This window comes from Oryzias melastigma, linkage group LG14, assembly GCF_002922805.2.
Source record: "Oryzias melastigma strain HK-1 linkage group LG14, ASM292280v2, whole genome shotgun sequence".
In the NCBI taxonomy this organism is placed as follows: domain Eukaryota; kingdom Metazoa; phylum Chordata; class Actinopteri; order Beloniformes; family Adrianichthyidae; genus Oryzias; species Oryzias melastigma.
Window position 1 is genome coordinate 23259730 of NC_050525.1, and position 20590 is coordinate 23280319.

Here is a 20590-nt window from a genome sequence, read left to right on the forward strand (position 1 = left end):
AGATTTTTCCTATGGGTTCTTTTAAGCCAAGGGGCCACAATGGAGGGATGAAAGAGCCACATGTGGCCCTATGTTAGGCACTGTTTACCTTTTTTTTAAACGTTAATTAGAATCCATGGCTAGCAAGCAAAAAAAAAAAAAAAAATTTGAACAAGAAGGCCAGCAAAAAACGCAATAAAAAATATGATTTACAGAGCACGCTTAATAAATCACATTATAAAACATGAGGAATAGAGCCAAATGCATTACCAATGATCACAACCATGCCTTTCAAATAGGTCACAGGTTTTTACCGTCTTTAAATTTACTGAGTTTTTAATATATTCAGTGTATTTTTTAATTTTAGAAATCAAAACTGGTAAGAAATATGTAGTAGGGGTATATTTACATTTATGAATATGAAATTTGGCATAGAAAAAAATTAAATAGGCTTTAAAATGTTCTCGTTATTCAAAATAAAAATCCAAAAACTATGTGTTTAAAACAAAAAGTAACATAAGGAAGAATGTGTTATTGTATCAAATGAATCATGCCAATGAAAAAGGTTGAAGTGTATGAACAAGTCCAAAGAAATGTGCAATGGTTTCATCAAGACTATTACAAGAAAACTAGTTAGGCTAGTGTTGATATCATTCTGAAATCTTTGGGAAACAAAATAAATTTGTCTGATTTTATTAGTTAACAAAGGGTAATATCCAGATTTTTTTTTCTCTAACAACCCATTAATTGTCCCATTCCAATATGGGGAGAAAAGACAGCCGGATAAATTTATTGTGTGACCAGTGAACAGAGAAGCAGATTTGACTAACTTACTACATAGTGGGGTCCATGAGTGTTAATGAAGCAGCAGAGAAATAGAGTCTTGAAAGCAGAGATCTCAAACCTGAAAGAATTGCATTAATTACACAAAAAACTCCTTAGGCGAAACAGGTACATGAGCAACTTCTAAAAGCTCTGAGTAAGTGTAAAATTGTCCAATAGGTTTGATTAAGAGATTAATGCTTCTACAAAACCATCTTAAAAAAATATTGTCTGATGTAGCTGTTGATGCAATGTTTATGGAATGAGAATGTCTTATTTTGAAAAACCTTGTGCCTAAAATACATTTTTTACCTATATTCGGTCTTAAAGATAAAAAAAAAATCATCCATGAATATGTCTCGATTTATTGTTGTATTATTGACAATTGGGATTAAAAAAAGGGAATTTAAAAAAAATCATATATGGATTTTATTTTGGAGGAGCTTTAATTGACATTTTGACGTGGCCATGTTTTGACTCCGTGGGGGCGGGACTTCTGCTCGCCTAGCGCAGCGCGAGCAAACTCCGTCACCTTAAATAGCGAAATAGCTGCTGTGAGAGGACAAGAAAGGGGCTGCAAGCGGAAGAAACACCGGATCTGTTCTGGGCTCTGGCTTAGCTTACACAACATTAAGAAGCGTAACATCAAATTTCAGCTTTAAAAAAATGTCCACACCAGCAAGGAGACGGCTTATGAGGGATTTTAAAAGGTACGAGGTCATTTTTTCTGCCTGTGTACACAGCTAGCTACATCATTAGCCGATGAATCTTTTGCTAGCTTAGCGTTACATTCTGATGCAAACAATACAGACTATGAAGCCAGACGCTATATTTCTTAAAAATGTACTCAAATACGCTTTTTGTGTTACACTAACCCGTTATTGTTAATCTAAAAAGAAAATAATAGTATTTTAATTTTAATGTTCGACAATAAAATCGCGAAGCTTTACGTTGCAATTTATTGTTGAGGAATAAGCTAATTTTTCTCTTTGTTTTGTTGATGAGAGGGTTTCAGTTTCAGTTTACTGAGTCACAAACGTCAAAACATTAAGCAATATATCACCTTCTCTGGAAATGACTGGTTAAAAGTGATTAATATTCGGCTAATTTGCTGCGTTGCTGATGATTTTTTTTAATTATCAGTTTTAGCCACAACTAGTCTAAATATTTAGCATACCCAGCAAAAATTCCTGCCAGCATTTCCTCATTCTATTTTTTGTGTAGATGTGTGTACATATACATCTATTCTCCGTGTATATAGTACTAACATGTTGGTTGGTGTTTTGGTTTTCATTGTGACTTGCCTGTGAAGACTACCAGCCTGCTGTCTGACTCCACATGACCCTCTGAAGCTTAAGTTTGTCACTGGTACACCTGTCTGGGGGAGAAAAAGGTGATTAGGCATCAGGGCAGCCGTTGAATTAGGACAGATAAAGTTTCACTGTAACTAGATAGATTCTGTTGTGCCAGTCCCCAGGTGGTAAACTGCAACTCCTAAGAAGGTTGAGCACAATTGGTCATACCTGACACTGCCAGTGTGTCCAAACGGCGATTGAAACCTTCTCTAAACGTGTTTATTCTTGTTACAAACAAAAATATGATCATTTACATTCAGGTTTTGTTTTATGATGTATATTTTTACAATAATGAACACAAAAAAGTATTTACATTATTTTTACACAGTTTAAATCCTACGTTTTGTTGATTATGATTGAGCAAGTTTTAAAAAAATCCTATATTTTGAGTGCGGGTTTGTAACTCTTGGTTGTTTTTAATTTTTATATAATTTGGTTACTTTTCAGTGAGAAGATAAAATCGTTTATAGCTGGCTTTTCCCCTCTAAAAATCACTGAACAGATGCAAAGAAAACTCTAAATTAATCTTTCAAAATTATTATTTTTGTAATCCAGACATAATTACCTTAGAGCAGGGGTGGGCATGGAGGCTGCATTCCTGCTTGTTTTCCAACACTTCCTGCTCTGCCATGTTCTAATTGGTTGGACACACCTGATTAAGGTAATCAGCCATGATAATGGCATGAATATCTGGAAAACATGAAGACATTCAGACCCTTGAGGCTAGGACTTTCCCACCCTGTCCTAGAGTACATTTCAACACAAGGAAAACTATAGCAGTTCTTTTTTTTGATAAAGTCAGATTAATTGAACATTTGTTGGATTTTTTTTGTTTGAAGACATCTCCCGACCCTCAAATATTTATCATTTTCAAATCGACAGACTGTCAGCAAGTCATATAGATGAGTTGAGTGCTGCATCTTGAGAGCTCGGGCAGATTACTGTAAAGGAGGTTAATTGCTGTGGGTCCATTTGCAGCAAAGGACTTAGACATACATCTACACCTAGACACATAAATCAAGATACCTCACTTTGTAGCAGTGAGCTCTCATATTACCAAATGTTTTGTATTCTACTTTTGATTTGAGGTTAGGACTTTTCTAATGTGGTACTGTAAAGCAGGACCTTTAGTCTGAATCTGAGCCTTGAGTTATTGAGATGGTTAATCTACCTGAACCTGGATTATAAGGCAGTGCTGATGAGTAGATTATTAATCCATAGATTTTTTTACTTCTGACTCCTTTGTTGCTAGGCAGGTGTCGCTGTGGTATTTGAGATCTCTGGAGTTTATTGGTAATATTCTCAAGATCAGGTGAACTCCCCTGGTATCCTTTTTTGTCTTAGACTCAAAACTATGGAATTTATTGAAAGCTACAGCATTTAATAGATAAAGATACTTTAAAAAGTATCTTAAGTTCCACACTCAAAATCTTCCATAATTTTATTTATTTCTGTGTTGTTGTTTTTTTTTTAAGTACAGATGGAAGATTAAGCCGTATTATATCAGAATAAAAAAAATAAAGCGACAATATTTTTGTGTCATTAATGGATTTGACGTACTGAGCTATAAATGATCAGAAAATACAATGAAACTTATTTTTTCTCTTTTATTTATGTCTGTGCTCGATCCCTGGGAATATTCAAGCACTTAAATATCTAAATTTCTAAATTTAACTTAATAAGTGATCATAGATTTTAAAAGGCAAAAGTGAAAATGTAAAATCAGTTGAAAATACTATAAGATTTCTCAATACTCACAACTAAAAATGATTTTTCAGTTAATAAAAAGGCACTTTTAATGACTCAACACAAGCTAATGTTACTTTATTTTGCTTTCTTCCCTTTTGCTGCTAACCTTAAGTCAAACTGACTGAACAGGAATTGTGTTTGTAGCAGAAATGTACGTACCAGATAAACAACCAACATCTACTTGTTATTCAAACCACATTTACTGCTTATTAAAGGCAAGCAACACAGCGGTGGGGTGGGGAAAAGCTTTCTTAAAGCAGCAGGTTTGATGGAGGTTTAGTAAACAAATAAAGACAATAATCCAAGAATTCCTCTGTGCAAATGATGTTTAAAACTCCTTAAGCTGAAATATGCAAACAGACTGATGATTTTATTCTCATATCTGATGGAAGAATCTGAGGAAAAAGCTGTTAACCTACTTCTAATGTCCAGCACACATAGATAAATAAATGTAATCATTCTTCAAACAAGATGAGTTTAAACTGGATTTGGACAGTACTGTCTTACAAAACAGAATTTATTCTGTGACGAAAGCAAATAGAGTTTGGAATGCAAGGTACTTTTTTCATTTTACTGATAACATTCATTTTCAGTTTCTTTTATTTACCGTAGTCGGACAAACATTTTGCTGATTATTTATTAGATAAACAGAAGTAATGATTTCATAACTTAACCAGAACATGAGAAGTTGCATCTTTTTTGTTGGAAAACCTCACTCAACCTCAAAAAGAAGAAAAATAAAAGCATTAGAGTAATTAAAACAACATTTTATAACACTTTTTTGTTGGATTTTTTTAAAATATAAATTAGTTGTATTCCAATTCAAAAGCAACATTTTCTTTATTTATTTTAGTCGGTTTCTAATTATTTTGGTATCTGTTGTGGACTTTTTTTTCCCAATAATTTAATGCTTTTGAAATGTACTTTAGGTAAAGAAGGAAAGCACCATTTTATTAATAATTATTAATGTACATAAATTTAAGTTAAGATAAGTTGTAGAAAACAATTTCGTAAATCTTATATAGTTAATCCCACTGGACATAGTGTGGGTAAATATAATTAAATAAGGGTTTGTTTAGACAACTGTTTATGTAAATGTGTATGTATTTTTGTTTATATATACCTATGTAAAACCTAGTAGGATTTTCATGTTCATTTTTCTTGTTTGATACATTTTGATTTAATTTGGTTTATTTAGTAGTAGTGGCAGATAATATAAGTTTTCTTCTTTCTGCTCCTTTTCATTTATTAACTGTTTTATGTGTATATAGTATTATTTTGATGTTATGTATCGTGATTAAATTAAATAAATTATAAAAAAAAAAATAGACATACTAATATTTTTTTCTACTATGTGTATTACCTCTACAAGTTTGGTATTCTTTGCATTTTAAAGCAGATGAGCAGCTAGCCAAAATGTTTTTCACAAGCAGCTTTCTCCTTTTTATAGAGGTCTTCTTAAAACAGCTTATAGTAAATATTGTAACTTGAAAAAATGTTTGAAACTGAAATAGATGAAATACAAACAGAGAAAAAGCTAGTTCTATTCACAACAAATAAACAAAAATTGATCTCAAACAGCTTCTTTGGCTGTATAAAATTATTTTATTATGTTAATTTTTAACATAAACTGTAATCTATTGGGTTTGAAGATTTCAATGAGATTTTATTAAAGTTTAATTAACAATGAGAACCTGGTCTTTCCTTCTACCTCTGTCCCATTTTACACCATGCTATAAGTATCTTTAAGATTTTTAAGTCTTTTAAATCTTCTCAGAGAAGCACAGACTGGTTGATTTAGAAGAAAAAAATACGCTTTATTTATTGTCTTTCAAATGTCCCTTTTTTGGCAAATTTATAGCAAAGCATTGAACAACAGAACCATCCCCCCATTATGATAATTCTCAATCTCCCATCTGTGCCTTAAAAAAAAAAAAAAATTACATAATTGAGTCCATGACGAAACATGATCTCAGGTGAGTTCACCTGAACCTAATCCCAAGAAGCTCCAGAGAGAGGTGGATGAAGCTGGACGACGGATGATTTGTGTCAGCAGCAGCTTTGACGTTCTCTGAACGTTCAGTTTCAGTACAGTGAAGTCCTTCTGTGTTCATTAACTTGTGTTAGCTGCCATGTGACGGCCGCTGAGCAGTTGATCTTGTAAGCCTTCTTGTCTGTTAAATGTCACGTCGGTGCAGTTCATGTTTTGACTCATAATTATCCTGCAGTCGAGTTGCTAATTAAACAGCTTGTTTATCAGCCACCGATGTGACGCAACCGCCTTCCTTCTGCTTTCTCTTTGTGTTTTTAATTCTTCACATTTTTGTCCTTTTGTTTGCCGTCTCTCTGTAGTGCTTTTGTTATTTTTCTTTCTCTGTCTTATCGTCTTCCTGCTTGTTGGGTTTCTCCCTGATGTGCGTTTGTTTGTTTGTTTGTTACTCAGGCTTCAAGAAGATCCTCCTACTGGCGTAAGCGGTGCACCGTCAGAGAACAATATCATGCTTTGGAACGCTGTTATTTTTGGGTGAGCCATGGTTTCAATCTAACTCCACCCTGTTTCAGATGACTAATAAAACAACCTTTTATAGTTGTAATTACATAATTGTGTGAATGCTTGGATTTAACCAATCTTGGTATCCTCAAATTTCAAAATTTTAAGTAGATTAATATCAAGTCTTTAAATATATTCATGGGATATGTTTTAATCTTTTATAATAATTAAAAACAAATTGGAGTTTATATAATATTTTAGCAGCTTTCTAACATTTTTGGCTAATTTGTTTATCTACTGAGGTCTTCTAGTCTAATTTAGAGTTTAGCTTCTATTTTAGTAACAGGCTGATGTTTTTAAATAAATGAGTTTACTGAGTAATTTTAGGCTATTTTGGAGTTTAGCTAGTACTTAAGCAACAAGCTAGCTTTTATTCAGCCAATTTGGCATCTACTAAGGTTTTGTTATGCTTATTTGGAGTTTATCTAATATTTTAGCAGCTTGCTAAAGTTTTTGGCTAATTTCTTATCTACTGGGGATTTTAAGGCAAATTTAGAGTTTAGCTTCTATTTTATCAACAGGATAACGTTAGGCTATTTTGGAGTTTAGTGAGTATTTAAGCAGTGTGCTAGCTTTTATGGCTAATTTAGCATCTACTAAGGTTTTTTTATGTTACCTTTGAGTTTAGCTAATATTTAGCAGCATGCTAAAGTTTTTGGCTAATTTCTTATCTACTGAGGTCTTCTTGTCTGATTTGGAGTTTAGCTTCCATTTCAGCAGCAGGCTAATGTTTTTGACAAATTTAGTTTACTGAGGAATTTTAGGCTACTTTGGAGTTTAGCTAGTATTTAAGCAACAAGCTAGCTTTTTTGGCTAATTTGGCATCTACTGAAGTTTTATAGGCTAATTTAGAGTTTAGCTAATATGTAGCAACATGCTAAAGTTTTTGTCTAATTTCTTATCTACTAAGGTCTTCTAGTTTCATTTAGAGTTTAGCTTCTCTTTTAGCAACATGCTAATGTTTTTGACTAATTTAGTTTTCTGGGGAATTTTAGGCTATTTTGGAGTTTAACTAGTACTTAAGCAACAAGCTTGCTTTTTTACAGCTAATCTGGCATCTACTGATTTTTTTTTTTTTTTTTATGCAAATTCGGAGTTTAGCTAATATTTTAGCAACATGCTAACGTTTTTGGCTAATTTGGCATCTACAAAGATTTTTGGGCTATTTTAGAGTTTATCTCATATTTAAGCAGCACACTAAATATTTTTGCAAAATTGGCATGTATTAGGGATTTTTAAGCAATTTTACTACAATTTTTTTCAGAAATCTAGGTCAACTTCAGCACTCTTTCATAGTTCTTTAACAGTATTGACAGTCTTTTAGCAAGTTAAACATATTGCAAATGGCTTTTGCATTTTTAGCAAATCCCATCAGCAATTAAAGTAAATTGCGTTACCATTTTCAGCAAAGCTTTCACACTAGCATCATCGCAGATACTGCAACTTTTCTAGTTTATCATTCATTCTAAGGTGAATAAATCAATGTTAATCTAATAGGAAATGTGTATTTTAAGTATCTATCCATCAGTGACATGAATTAATAAAATATATATATAGGGATTTCAGAGACATAACTTGAAATATGAAGGCGATAAACAAACCAAGATGGAAAAATATGAATTGGTTTGATTATTATCTTATTTAATTTGACTTTTAAGCTTTTAGTCCACAACAAAGTCAAGATTTATGAGTCTAAAATGGGATTTTTTTTTTTTTACTTAAGGACTAATTGTTTTTATTTTGCACTTTTTGCAGGCCTGTAGGCACACCATTTGAAGATGGTAAGTATTACACTTCAGTTTAACTTTCTTTTTTAACTTCATATTGATACATATAACAATAGACCTCCAAGAACTCATTTTTTTAAGAGTGTACTTAATATATCTGTTTCAATGAGATACCAGTTCATCCCTGATCTTCTTTTTTTTTCTTCTTCTTGCATAAATGACTTGTCCTTTTATCCGTCTTCACCCTCGTGTTCTGCTCCTCCTCCTCGTCCATCTGTGCAGGAACATTTAAGCTGCTGATAGAGTTTTCAGAGGAATACCCAAACAAGCCCCCCACAGTCCGCTTTGTCTCCAGAATGTTTCATCCAAATGGTAAGCGCCTTTGCTTCCTTTAAGAAGGAGCTGCTCCTCTTTACCACTTTCCACAGAACCACCCAAAAACCTGCAGAATTTCAACAGGTCACATTAAACTAGCTGAACTTCAGGGCTTTGTCACATGCCCCCATACAGGGGCATGTGACAAAGCCCTGAAGTTCAGCTAGTTTAATTTGAAGGTGTGATTTAATGTGGGATTTGAGCTTTAACGTCCCTCTGCTTTCTTAGTTTATGCAGATGGCAGTATATGTTTAGACATTCTTCAGAACCGCTGGAGCCCCACATACGACGTCTCGTCCATACTCACTTCCATCCAGGTTTGTCCGCTTCTCGCGAATGTTTTTAAAGTCAGCCTGACGACATCGAACTAAAGAGTTTGTCTTGCTGCAGTCATTGCTGGATGAGCCCAACCCCAACAGCCCAGCCAACAGTCAGGCCGCACAGCTCTATCAGGAAAACAAGAGGGAGTACGAGAAGAGGGTGACGGCCATCGTGGAGCAGAGCTGGTCGGACGTCTGAAAGTTTGTACTCTCTGCTGTCCTCTTCATCACGCTCTGCATCATCCCGTCTCTCACTTTATCTCAAAGAAAAAAAAATAAGCGACTATATCAAAATTTTAAGTGCCACTCTGAAGCAAAAGAACAAATGGACATGACCTTGCTTGCCAATGCATTTTAGGAAACAGAGATTAAAGAGTTGTGACTTAATCTTATATTTTTTCTTATTCTTTAATTTTTTTTTTTAATTGCATGATGTGAAATAAGTTATTGCTAACAAAGCGCTTGAGTTTTACAGATTTCTTTTTTTTTTTTTTCTTATTGAACGTTCTCTTTTTAATCTCTTTATCTGCACTTGGCTGTTAGGAAATGACTCAGTAATGACCAAATTAGACTTTAAAATGCTGAGATCCCCCCAGATAGACTTCACTAGACTGTAACTTTCAACTAAAGTCGGAGTTTTCCCTCTGGAGGGCGCAACAAGTCGGTTTAAAGAGTAGAAAAGACTGGAGTTTTGCTGTACTGGATTAAGAGGTAAAATCAGCTTTTTTATTGAATGCTACAGGAAGTGGACTCCAAACTTTGTTGCCTGCGATGTCGGTTGACAGCCGGACCTGATTAAATCTTAATGAACTTTTATCTTAAATGCTAATAATCAGGTTAAGGAGCACAGCATTAATGTTGCTGTAAATGTGTAAAGGATTTCAGGGCAAACTCGTTTGCAACATTGTGGGGTTTTGTTTTTTTGATTTGCCTTTCTCAGTCATTTTTAATGAAATCAACCCATGACTTAATCCAACCGCACACAAGTTTAATCTGCCATTGTGAAACTGATTCTGTCCTTGATCAGTGAAAGCCACATTGTGGTTTGTGAATCACTTCACCCAACAAGCAGAAGGGATGTTTTAACATTTCGAGAATAAACAAATGTATACATAATATGCAGTATAAACATAAATAAAACACATTTTCCAGACTTTGATCCTTGTGTTTGGTTTTTTTTAACCCTTAGTGAAAGCATTTGAACATAAATCCATAAATGCTCCAAAAAAGTTGGTATAGGCTTCGACTATAACTATGGAAAAGTTTGTCTTAATGCTTTCAACTGAATTTAAGAAATATTAAACTTCACGGAATTAAAGTTTTCTTTTTTTTAGGTGAAAAATCCCAGCTTGCAACAAAAATTCAACTGAAAAGTTATAAATTTAGTAATTTTTAATTTTTTTTTTAAGCAATTTCTCTGGTTCTTTAACAATGAGACATTTAAGAAAACATGTTTATTACATTGCAAACAAACAACATCCACCTATTCTTTTCAAGTTTGCATATAAAACATTAAAATAGCACATGTTAAAAGGAATTACAAAAAATAGGGAATTTCTCTACATTTAAGAACTGTGATTTCTTATAAAGTTTTAAAATCCATTAAAAAAAAAAACCTTTAAAAAAACAACAAAAAGAGGAATTGAGCAGATGTGAGGATGAAAAAGGTCTAGTCATCGTCCCTGTATTGGAGAAAGAAAGTACATTAGGAATTTTGTTGAATAAAAGAGAAATAATTAAGATTTTGATGGCAGTCGTACCTGTTGGTTCTTAATAATCTCATCTCGGGTCTTAAAAACTGGAGCGTCCTCCACCGCAATGCCTTCAGCCATGGCTTTCACCTTTTCCAGAAGATCAGAACTGTACCTGGAATTAAAAGAGTAAAAAAATGAATTCAAACAAGAAACTTCAGCAAGTACAATACAAGGAAAATCTACAGTTGTGCTTTTATTTTATTACACCAACCATTTTTTAAAGTGGTTAAGGGCTGTTCTTTTTTAATTCAAGCATAGCATTACATAGTAACAAACTTAAACATCAAAATCAACGAAAAAAGAGAAAACAAACAAGGGGAAATGATGGAATCAACACAAAATCAAATATTTTGGGTTTTTGATCAAACTTTTTGTAATGAAAGGTGGAAAGTATTCTTGCATTTTTACATTTCATACATTTAAGTGCAAAAAAATCAGCAGATATCCTTATGAAATCTAGTGAAAAAAGTGTTTTCACAAATATAAAATTATGAAGTATTGATAAAAAAAATTAGTGAAACTATTTGTCACCCGAGAATACTCGAAAAAGGTTGGTGTTTTCCAAACTGTAAATGAACGGGACATTTTGGGCAACGGTAATAAAAATACTCGACATATTGTCATATTTATAAAACAAAGTATTGTTTCTATATATTAATATCACAGAAAAGTATGGTTGTTTTACTAAGAACCAAAGCCTCGCAGTTGCTTATAAAAATATATTTGATAACTTTTAATTTTTTATTTTTTTTAAGAGTTGAAGTGTAACTTTTACCAACTAGACATACTTGAAATGCTTTGGGTTTTTTTGTTGTATTCTACACAGCCTGCAGAGGGCAGCATTGTACCCGTTTCTAAGCAACACATGAAAGGCTCAGAATAATCTCAGTTTAATATTTACATTAAAAATATAGTTCGGTACCCTTAAATAATTTTATAAAAATACAGAAAAAATAAGCATGTAATAATGATTTACATGTACATTACCGACAGCCGAGGAAGACATTGTTGGCCCACACCATGGACAGAGAGAGCAGATGGTCCATCTGCCCGTTTTCAAAGTCGGACATGTTTCGCAGGATGAACTCCCTCCTGGCCTCCCAGTGTTTCCAGCTCTCCCAGTAACCCCGAAACGTCTCCACTCGCTCAGCTTCTCCTCTGTTTTGTTGAATAAAATCCTCCACGTCCGCCGAAGACATCCTGCTCCTGTTCTACAAAAGACAGAACCGCTTCCGGTTTAAAAATTAACTTCCGGTATCCCGGAAGTTTGGGTCGAGTTTTCGACACAGCGCCCCCGAGTGGTAATTCTGCTACAAGACCGCGTTCAATGACATTTTTGTCATTGATCTTGCTGGATCTTATAATTACTTAATCAAGCTGTTTTTGATAATTGGCACAATGCAGTAAGCCTTCAATAAATTCAAGCAAAAAACATAATAAAATATGTTTTTTTAATCACTCAGATTAATATTTGTTTGGAAATAGTCTTTATAACATTTTATTTATAATTTCTTAAAAATAGCTCACATAAATTTTGCCTTTTTAAAATATTTATAAATCTAAAATGAACAAATAGATCAAATCAAGTATTCAACAAGATGGTAAACTTCTTACAGATATAGTTAGAATAAGAAACTATGTTCACTCTTCAGTTATGTCAGTATTGTCTCATTCTTTAATTAATAAAAATCTCTTATTAAAATATTGTATGACAAGTACATTTCATACCTTTTTTTAAATGTTATTTTTGCAAAAGACCTGTGTTCTTTTAGCTACTTACTCTGTTTATGTTGAACCGAGAGCCCCACTTACCTCAAATATACAAACATTTATCATCTATCAAACTCCTACTTCTTTATGAGGACTCATTGTAAAAGTCCAGTTAGTTTCCTGAGGAGATTAATTCCTATGACACCAGCAAAGGTCAGATATTCAATTTTCTTTCCGTTATTGGGGCACAAAGCTGTTAAATTCTTTAAATAAAACTCAACAGGATTTAGTAAAAAGAAAAAGAAAATTGGGGAAAAAATGATCTCCAGGTATGAGGTGTACATTTAAGAAGAAATAGATGTTTTTTAAGCTAAACCTCATAGGTAATTGATCTTGAAGATTCTATTTTAGAGTTTTGAGCTTTTTCTTCTGTTTAGTTTTAATTAAAAATTGTTACTTTCTTTCAGTGAAATTCTATTCGTGTGTGACCAAGTAAAAAAAACAAAACAAAAAAAGAATCACTGATATTACACCTGAGCACTTTATTTTCTATGTTTTGATTAACCTTGTTGCACAGGAATGCTCTGTTTTATGTATACAAATTTTAAAATTCCAATAAAATTGATAAATCTGTAAATAAACTGCATAATATATAAGCAAATTTGATTTACAGGGTTGTCAGCTGTGCACATGAAGCAACATAGAGACAAATTACTGTCCTTATGCTATCTTGTTTTCTATTACATCTTTTTTATCAAGTTTAGTGAACAGCTTCACTTTCATCTAAAATGATACAACTTTTAAATTATTTAAACATTCATTATGTGTACATATTTCTTTTCCTTTCAGCATTTTTCTAGAACATTAATAACACTTTAGGTAATAATGTTTTGATGTCTTAAACTGTGTTCTTAGGGACAAAAAACAATAAGAACTTTCTCATTTGTCTCATTAATCATAAATATTTTGGATTTTATCTATTCATTCTGTTACATTTTGTTAAGTACGGTAAGGTGGGGAGGAGGGTTTTTGTTTGAATATTATTTTGTATTTTTAAATAACTATTATTGTTGTTATAAGTTAAACAGTATCAGTTCTGCAGTTTTTATTTCCTTTTTAAAACCTCCATTTATTGTTCTGTTTTTGAGGTGTTGTGCATATTTTCTTTGTTCCTGAATGTATGCGTATTTTAATGTGTAGGGGTTGAAAAGTGCTAAACAATCATGTAAATTAAATGCAATTATGTTAAAAGTTAAAAACATGTTTTCATCTGGATGTCCAGTTCCGACAGAAGACTGGTTTGTTGAAATATAAAGAATGATCTCATTAGGAAAGCTGACAATAATTGAAAATGTGTAAAATGTTTATTTAAACCTCTTGAATAAAGACGGATTTCTAGAGATACATAAAAACAAAAAATAAACCAAGAATCAAGACTAAATAACATCAAGAAACTCTTTTTTGAATTTATATTTTCAACTTTATTAAAACGTCTATTTTATCACACTTTATAACATCTGAAAGAAGTATGAATGAGGCTAGAGAAGGGGGCTACAGATAAGAAAACAACCGTTTTTTTCTCAGTTTATTGCACATTTTGGGTGCATAAATGCCTATAAATAAATATATCCAGCTGAACATGCCGTCCCAAACGCTCAACTAAACTATAATCTTCTTTCCTTCTGCTTGCTATATGACTAACCTCACAAAAAACCAACATAGATTCTAAACTCTTTCTTCCCACATTCACCTCCTACAAAAATAAAAAATCCCCAGCAGCACTTCTGGGTATGGTATATTTTGGTCAGCTTCCAAGTTATACAATTCACTCTTTATTGGGTGAACTAACCCATTAGGTTTATGGGCTCCTCTCTCAGCCTGAAATATATGTATTCTAATGCTGAAATGATGCAGTCAGCTTCAGTCGTCGTTCTTTGTGAGTCATTTAATGTATGCTTACTCAGAGGAAAGGCAGAAAGAACGCATACAGATGAGTCCTTTCACCGCAATGAGAACATCAGAGGAAAGGTAACACACTTCTTAGTTATTCTAAGTGAAATGACTAAAAAGCACACTGATAAAAAATGTCAGTTACTAAGCAACTACGTCTGTTTTATTATCTCGAAAATCTAGATCCTGATAAATAATCTTCTGTCCCAGAAACCTTTTAAACTGAAACAGTCACAGTTGCTTTTCTTAAATATGTTAAATCTGAAATAATCAAATTTCATAGCAAGTCCTGAGTAAGTAAACAACACAAAAACTTTTTAAAAAGCAGAGACTAAAACAAACTTCTGCTTTGAAGGTTTTATGTTTTATTACTAATATTTTCTCAGAGTTATACTTTTAATCTCTATTTAAATATGATTATAAATGGTAAATGACGGATGAGCACAAAGGAAGTTAAATCAAGTCGACTAAAAATGAAAGCATGCTCTAGTTTCTCCAGGTCCTGCTTAGACATCAGATCTTTAATCCTTGAGATATTTTTGAGATGATAATAGGCTGATTTAGTGACTGCCTTAATGTGTTTATCAAATGTAGGTCTGTGTCTATCACTACACCCACGTTTCTGGCCTGGTTGGTAGTTTTTAGTTGATATATATCTGTGTGTCATCTGCATAGCTATGGTAACTAATGTTGTTGTTCTTTATAACCTGGGCCAGTGGGAGCATGTAGATGTTAAATAGAAGTGGTCCCAGGATGGAGCTTTGGGGCACTCCACATGTAATTTTGTTGGCTTAGAAGTGAAGTTACCAATTGACACAAAATATTTCCTGTTTTATAGGTTTTGAACCAGTTTAGTACTGGCCCAGTGAGACCCACCCAGTTTTCCAGTCGTCTGAGAAGATCCAATAAAACTAGCACCAATATATATCCACTGTCTATATTCAAACGTATGTCATTAGTCACTTTGGTCAGAGCCGTTTCAGTGCTGTGGTTCTGTCTGAAGCCTCACTGCAAGACATCATAGCAGTTGTTTTTTATTAAGAATTCATTTAGCTGATGGAAAAAATGTCAGGTTTGATATTGCTCTATGCATGCAGTGACAAGAAACTGTTTCTGAATATGAACAAGATTGGACAGAATTACAAATTAAGAAACTTGTACACAGAGTAGGTCTATCCTTTCACCAAATCCAATTTCCATTTGACTCAGATCTGAATACTTCTTAGCCAAACAAAGTGTGCATGGCATCAGGCTGCAAACAGCTTCAGTGCACATCACGAGGAGCGCGGGGACGCTCCCGGGCTGTTTTCTCAGGGGACGCCGGCTACCTGCATTGTGTGGGATGCTGCTGTTGCATTTGAATGTGAGCCAGAGAAATCCCTTCTCTGTGTCCTTCACCGCCTCATTTCACTTTGAGCAAAACAGCACTCTCCCTTCTCTCCATCCCTCCTCTGTCTCCTGACACCTGATACAGATGAAATGAGCATTTGTGCACCTGACAGCCCTGCCTTACAGCGGGTGCAGATAGACTTACAGGCTGGATGAAAAGGCAAACGGCTCCACTCGTCCATTGGTGACCTCAGTTTTAGTTGGTTTCATGGCTTTGCAGCTCTGTTAGTGGAAAATTCTGGGATCAGAAGTGGGATGCTTCACTGAAAACTGAGACTTTTCATTCTGGCTTTGCAAGATTCCGGCTGTAGATAGTAGTTATGCAGTTCAGTGACTTCAGAGCAGTACATTAAGGATTGATCAAACATCACTTTGCTGCCTTAAAGTAAAGATTTAGGAGAAAATAGGTGATTTTCTTGCCAATCTGTCGTTTTCTTTAGATTAGTGTTGGAGAGAAACACTCCTGTTTAAAAAGTAAAACACTCACTTCAATGAAAACCGTTTATTTCGTCTTTTTAACACGTTCTTGTAGCATTTTTCTTATTATGGAGATCTCAAATTTGAGAATTTCTGCATTTTTTAGTATTTCTTTAATCAAATCGTGATGGATCAGGAGCAGATTAAAACCTGACGTTTGAAAAAACTTTCAGTTGTGACGCAGCAACTAAAATAAGCGGGCCAAAGGCTCCCTATTTGCTATATTTCTTTATTTCCATCATTTTCATTTGCTGGATAGCTCCAATATTGCTCACCATTGTTGTTGCACCACTAATGTTAGGGGTTGTGAGGGGTCATAAGCTAGCAGGAATGCATGTAAAACAGGGGTGTCAAACACAACTGCACATGGGGCAAAAATCCAAAACACACCTTAGGTCGTGGGCCGAACAGGATAAACATTTATTGAACACTAAAACTACATTTTTAAAACTTTAAAACTGTTTTTTTTTTAACATAATTATGACATACATGTATATCATAATGCTAGTGTGAATACTGTAAGCGGAACTTGGCCGCTAAAGATGCTAGTGCTGATAGCTGAAGAAAGCTGAAAACGCTGAAGCTGAAAGTTGAAAACATTGAAGATGATAGTTAGCTAAAATATTAGCTAAAAACCAGAAAAAAACCAGAAAAACTTTGGCTAGCCAAAACAGCTAGCATTTAGCAGAAAAAAAATAGCTAAACTTTAAAATATCCTAAAAAACTGAAAAACTGAAAAATAGCCTAAATTAGCCAAAACAGCTAGCATGTAGAAATATTAGCTAAACTCCAAAATAGTCAAAAAATCTAGTAGAATGCCACTTTTTAAAACGTTAAAACTGTAACTTTTTAACATAATTATGAATAATAAAATGCAGGAAAATTATTACAGAATAAATCAACTTAAATCTTAAATAATTTAAAATATTTTACTTTCCATAAAAACATATTTTGTCAAAAATTTTCAAGTTAGAAATCAGTGCGAGATAACATCAGGCCATTAATAACAATAAAATGACCTGGAGGGCCGGATATAATTACCCAGAGGGCCGGATCCGGCCCCGGGGCCTTGACTTTGACATGTGATGTAAACAGATGGATGATGGGATATAAGGAGAGGGTGACTTCCGTGCCAACAGTCCTGCCCACAACTACATTACTGAAAATATGTCTTTAAAAAAATGACGCTTTTTTTTCCTTTGGCTAAAAAATGCATAGTTATAGTTTAATAATTTAGAATGATTTAGATCAAATTATAGTAGGAAATTGCATGAATTTGCATTTTGCAGTTTCAGATCTGTAAAAATAAGACATGGGAACAAGAGTCAAAACATTTTTAGCAGAAATTTAATTCTCAGTTATTACTTAGTACAGGCGTCTGCAACCTGAGGCTCCATGGCTCTTTTAACCCTTCAATGTGGCTCCCTGGTTAAAAATAAATAAATAAAAGTTTAAATAGGAGTAAAGCGAAAAAAAGTAAACTCTAACTTTATTCTATCCATTCACAAACAACCGAAGATCATCACTCCTAGATGTTGCAATAATCCATAGAGCGGTTTGTAGTTTAACAAAGTTGAGCTACAACATTTTGTCAGATTTATGCTCGCCATATCTTCTTCTTTTCCTTTCGGCTTTTCCCTTCAGGGGTCGCCACAGCGAATCAGTTTCCTCCATCTAAGCCTGTCTTCAGCATCCTCCACTCTAACACCAGCCACCTTCATGTCTTCATTCACTGCATCCATAAACCTCCTCTTTGGTCTTCCTCTAGACCTCTTTCCTGGCAGCTCTAGACTCAGCATCCTTCTACCAATATATTCACTGTCTCTCCTCTGAACATGTCCAAACCATCTCAGTCTGGCCTCTCTGACTTTATCTCCAAAACCTCTAACATGTGCTGTCCCTCTGATGTATTCATTCCTGATCCTATCCATCCTGGTCACTCCCAAAGAGAACCTCAGCATCTTCATCTCTGCTACCTCCAGCTCTGCTTCCTGTCTTTTCTTCAGTCCCACTGTTTCTAGTCCAAGATTCGCATATTTGATTTGGCAAGATTTTACGTCGGATGCCCTTCCTGACACAACCCTCTGTATTTATCCGGGCTTGGGACCGGCACAATGAGACCCTGGCTTGGGCCCCCTCGTGGCTACATTTTTATGCTCGCCATATACCACAGAAAATCAAACTGAGCTCAGTAAGCACAACCAAAATTCACGTTCAAGTGTTATTAGGCAGATTTTCTATTTTTGAACAAATTGAAGCATATTGAGGTGTTCCCTTGATGTTCAAATATTACAGTAAGTGTCACTGAATTAGCTCTGATTTAATTTTGGTTTGGTAGAGTTATGCATTTCTGGCAGAGATGCACAACAAACTGAAAAAAAAACAACTATTTTCACTCATATTATCCTATATTTGCTGCTTATATGACACAGGAAGTCTTATTTTGAAAGGAAGTCATAAGAACATTTGTCAAACGTTATAAAGTATTTAATATTTTGAAAAAAATGCTGTTTTTATTTATGTTTTGATCAGAAGTGAAATGTCACTTCCAGTAAATGTCAGCCACTTTAAAGTTACTAGATATTTTGATTATTAATATGCAATAAATAGCCTTTTTTTGCATGTTGCACTTCATAAAATAATAAAAAAAATCCTGATGTGCAAAAATATTTCTTTTTTTTAATTAAAATTAACATTTAGATGTTTGAATTTTTCAATAAACTCCACATTTCTGTCATTTGTGCGATATTGATTGAAACAGTACATGTATTCAGAGTCAGGTGAAGCGTCAATGCCCATCCTCTCCTCTCCGAGGCGCACTGATCTCGCTTTTTGCAGAGTAGGAAGTGCAGTTTGCGGTAACCGTGAATTGAAAGTACGCCATAAATATGGCGCCAAAAGAGTTTTCAAGCTCATGATAGGAGCCGAGTTGGTTCTCCGCTCTTGCTCCTGCGTGCGTTGCGTTTCTTGGGTGCGGGTGGAGGACGGCGGTGGTGGCAGCGGCGGCGGCGGGGGAAAGAGGAGGCTGCTGAGGCGAGAGCCGCCCGCGTGCGTTTGTGCTGAGCGGCGGCGCGCGGGCACAGCGGGGCAGGAGGAGGAGGAGGAGGAGGAGAGGAGGCAAAGTGGAGGAGCAAGTGGAGACGAGGAGAGCTGCGTTTGATTTCTGAAGGAGGGACGTTGCGAAACTGGCTTGTAATCTTTTCTGACTCATCGTTTGCATTTTTATCATCATTTTTAGAGGTTATTTATTTATTTTTCTGCACAGCTGGAGGTTGTTTTTGACTGTTTCCCCTCTTATTTATTTTTGTGTGGAAATGCGACATGCTTTCCTGTGAGCCGTGCGCGGTGCGCACCTCACAGCCTGCCACACCGTGAGGAGGAGGAGCACCGGTGTCTGCTCCGGACTTGTGCGGCACTGATCCTCCGCCACTTTTTGGAGGTTTATTTTCGGATTTTGGACCCGGTCTTTCGCAGGGCTCACGCGCTGTCAGCGCGCGCGCGCCGTGAGGGGCGGGGAAGGCAGGGGAAGGGACGGTCCTGTCACCCCCGTGCGCTTCAAGTGTCGGGGGGGTGGGGGGTTTAGCAGCGCTGCTAGCAGCCTGCCAGGGCACCGAGTGGGCAAACGGGATTCTGTTTACCTTCATGTGCCCCGCTCCCGATGATCTCCTAACCTCGCCGTCCGCCACCAAGGACGTCCGTGTTCCGCGCGCTGACCGCCATCAAGGTAAACACACAAAAAACATGAAAATATTTTGTTTTTTTTTTATTTTTTATTTTTAATGACGTGGGAATGTGGAGTGAGTGCGGAAAGTAAAGTCCGCCGCCGCTGCTGCTAGCGTGCTAGGCTAGCAGCAGGGCAGCGGCTCTCCACGCACTTTTCACATCGGGCTTGTGTCACTCTGCGAGCCGTGCACGTGAGCCCAATGCTGGGGGGGTGGAGGTGGGGAGGCGAGGGGAGGAGGGAAGCCGCGAGCGCAAGCACGTGCACGCCGACGACGGAAACTAACCGGGGAAACTTGCAAAATAATAATAATAATAACAATAATAATAGAGAGACAAGAAGTAGTCCTCGCGGGGAATACATCCAAGCGGGATTCACTTTTTTAAATTTGTTTTTGAATTCAACCTTTATTAGTTCTCCAAACAGAAACAAACAAATTGACATGTTTTTGATGGGGCAGTTTCAACCAGCTGGTGGTTGGATGGTGGCACCACCCATTTATAGCTCCCTGGGATTATTCCTCAAAAAATAATTAATTAATTAAAAAATATATAAATAAAAATAATAGTCCTCGCGGGGAGTAGCTACATTCAAGCGGGGTTCACTTTTTTGTTGTTGTTGTTTTTTTTAATACAACCTTTTATTAGTTTTCCAAACAGAAACAAACAAATTTACTTTTTTTGGATGGGGTAGTTTTAACCAGCTGGGTGG

At 35.3% G+C, this 20590-nt stretch overlaps 3 protein-coding genes across 5 annotated transcripts in view; 2 read left to right on the forward strand and 1 right to left on the reverse strand.

Annotated features, from left to right (window-relative positions):
• The first annotated feature begins 1300 nt into the window (after positions 1-1300).
• Positions 1301-10037, forward strand: ube2b (ubiquitin-conjugating enzyme E2B (RAD6 homolog)). Its single transcript, XM_024266284.2, has 6 exons — positions 1301-1511; positions 6349-6429; positions 8212-8237; positions 8466-8555; positions 8787-8875; positions 8949-10037. The coding sequence occupies exons 1-6, from the start codon at positions 1468-1470 to the stop codon at positions 9075-9077; spliced, it is 459 nt and encodes a 152-aa protein (XP_024122052.1). The 5' UTR covers positions 1301-1467; the 3' UTR covers positions 9078-10037.
• Positions 10038-10313: 276 nt separating this feature from the next.
• Positions 10314-11907, reverse strand: cdkn2aipnl (CDKN2A interacting protein N-terminal like). The gene is made up of 3 exons (XM_024266285.2): positions 11620-11907; positions 10639-10744; positions 10314-10560 (listed from the first exon to the last, which is right to left on the reverse strand). Exons 1-3 carry the CDS (start codon positions 11829-11831, stop codon positions 10552-10554), a joined length of 327 nt encoding a protein of 108 aa, XP_024122053.1. The 5' UTR covers positions 11832-11907; the 3' UTR covers positions 10314-10551.
• A 7086-nt stretch (positions 11908-18993) lies between these two features.
• jade2 (jade family PHD finger 2) overlaps positions 18994-20590 on the forward strand; it is a 203883-nt gene continuing 202286 nt past the window's right edge. For all 3 annotated transcript variants that reach the window (XM_024266149.2, XM_024266150.2, XM_024266151.2), the window contains exon 1: positions 18994-19882. The gene's annotated coding sequence lies outside the window, so the exon portion shown is untranslated. The remainder of the gene's footprint in view (positions 19883-20590) is intronic.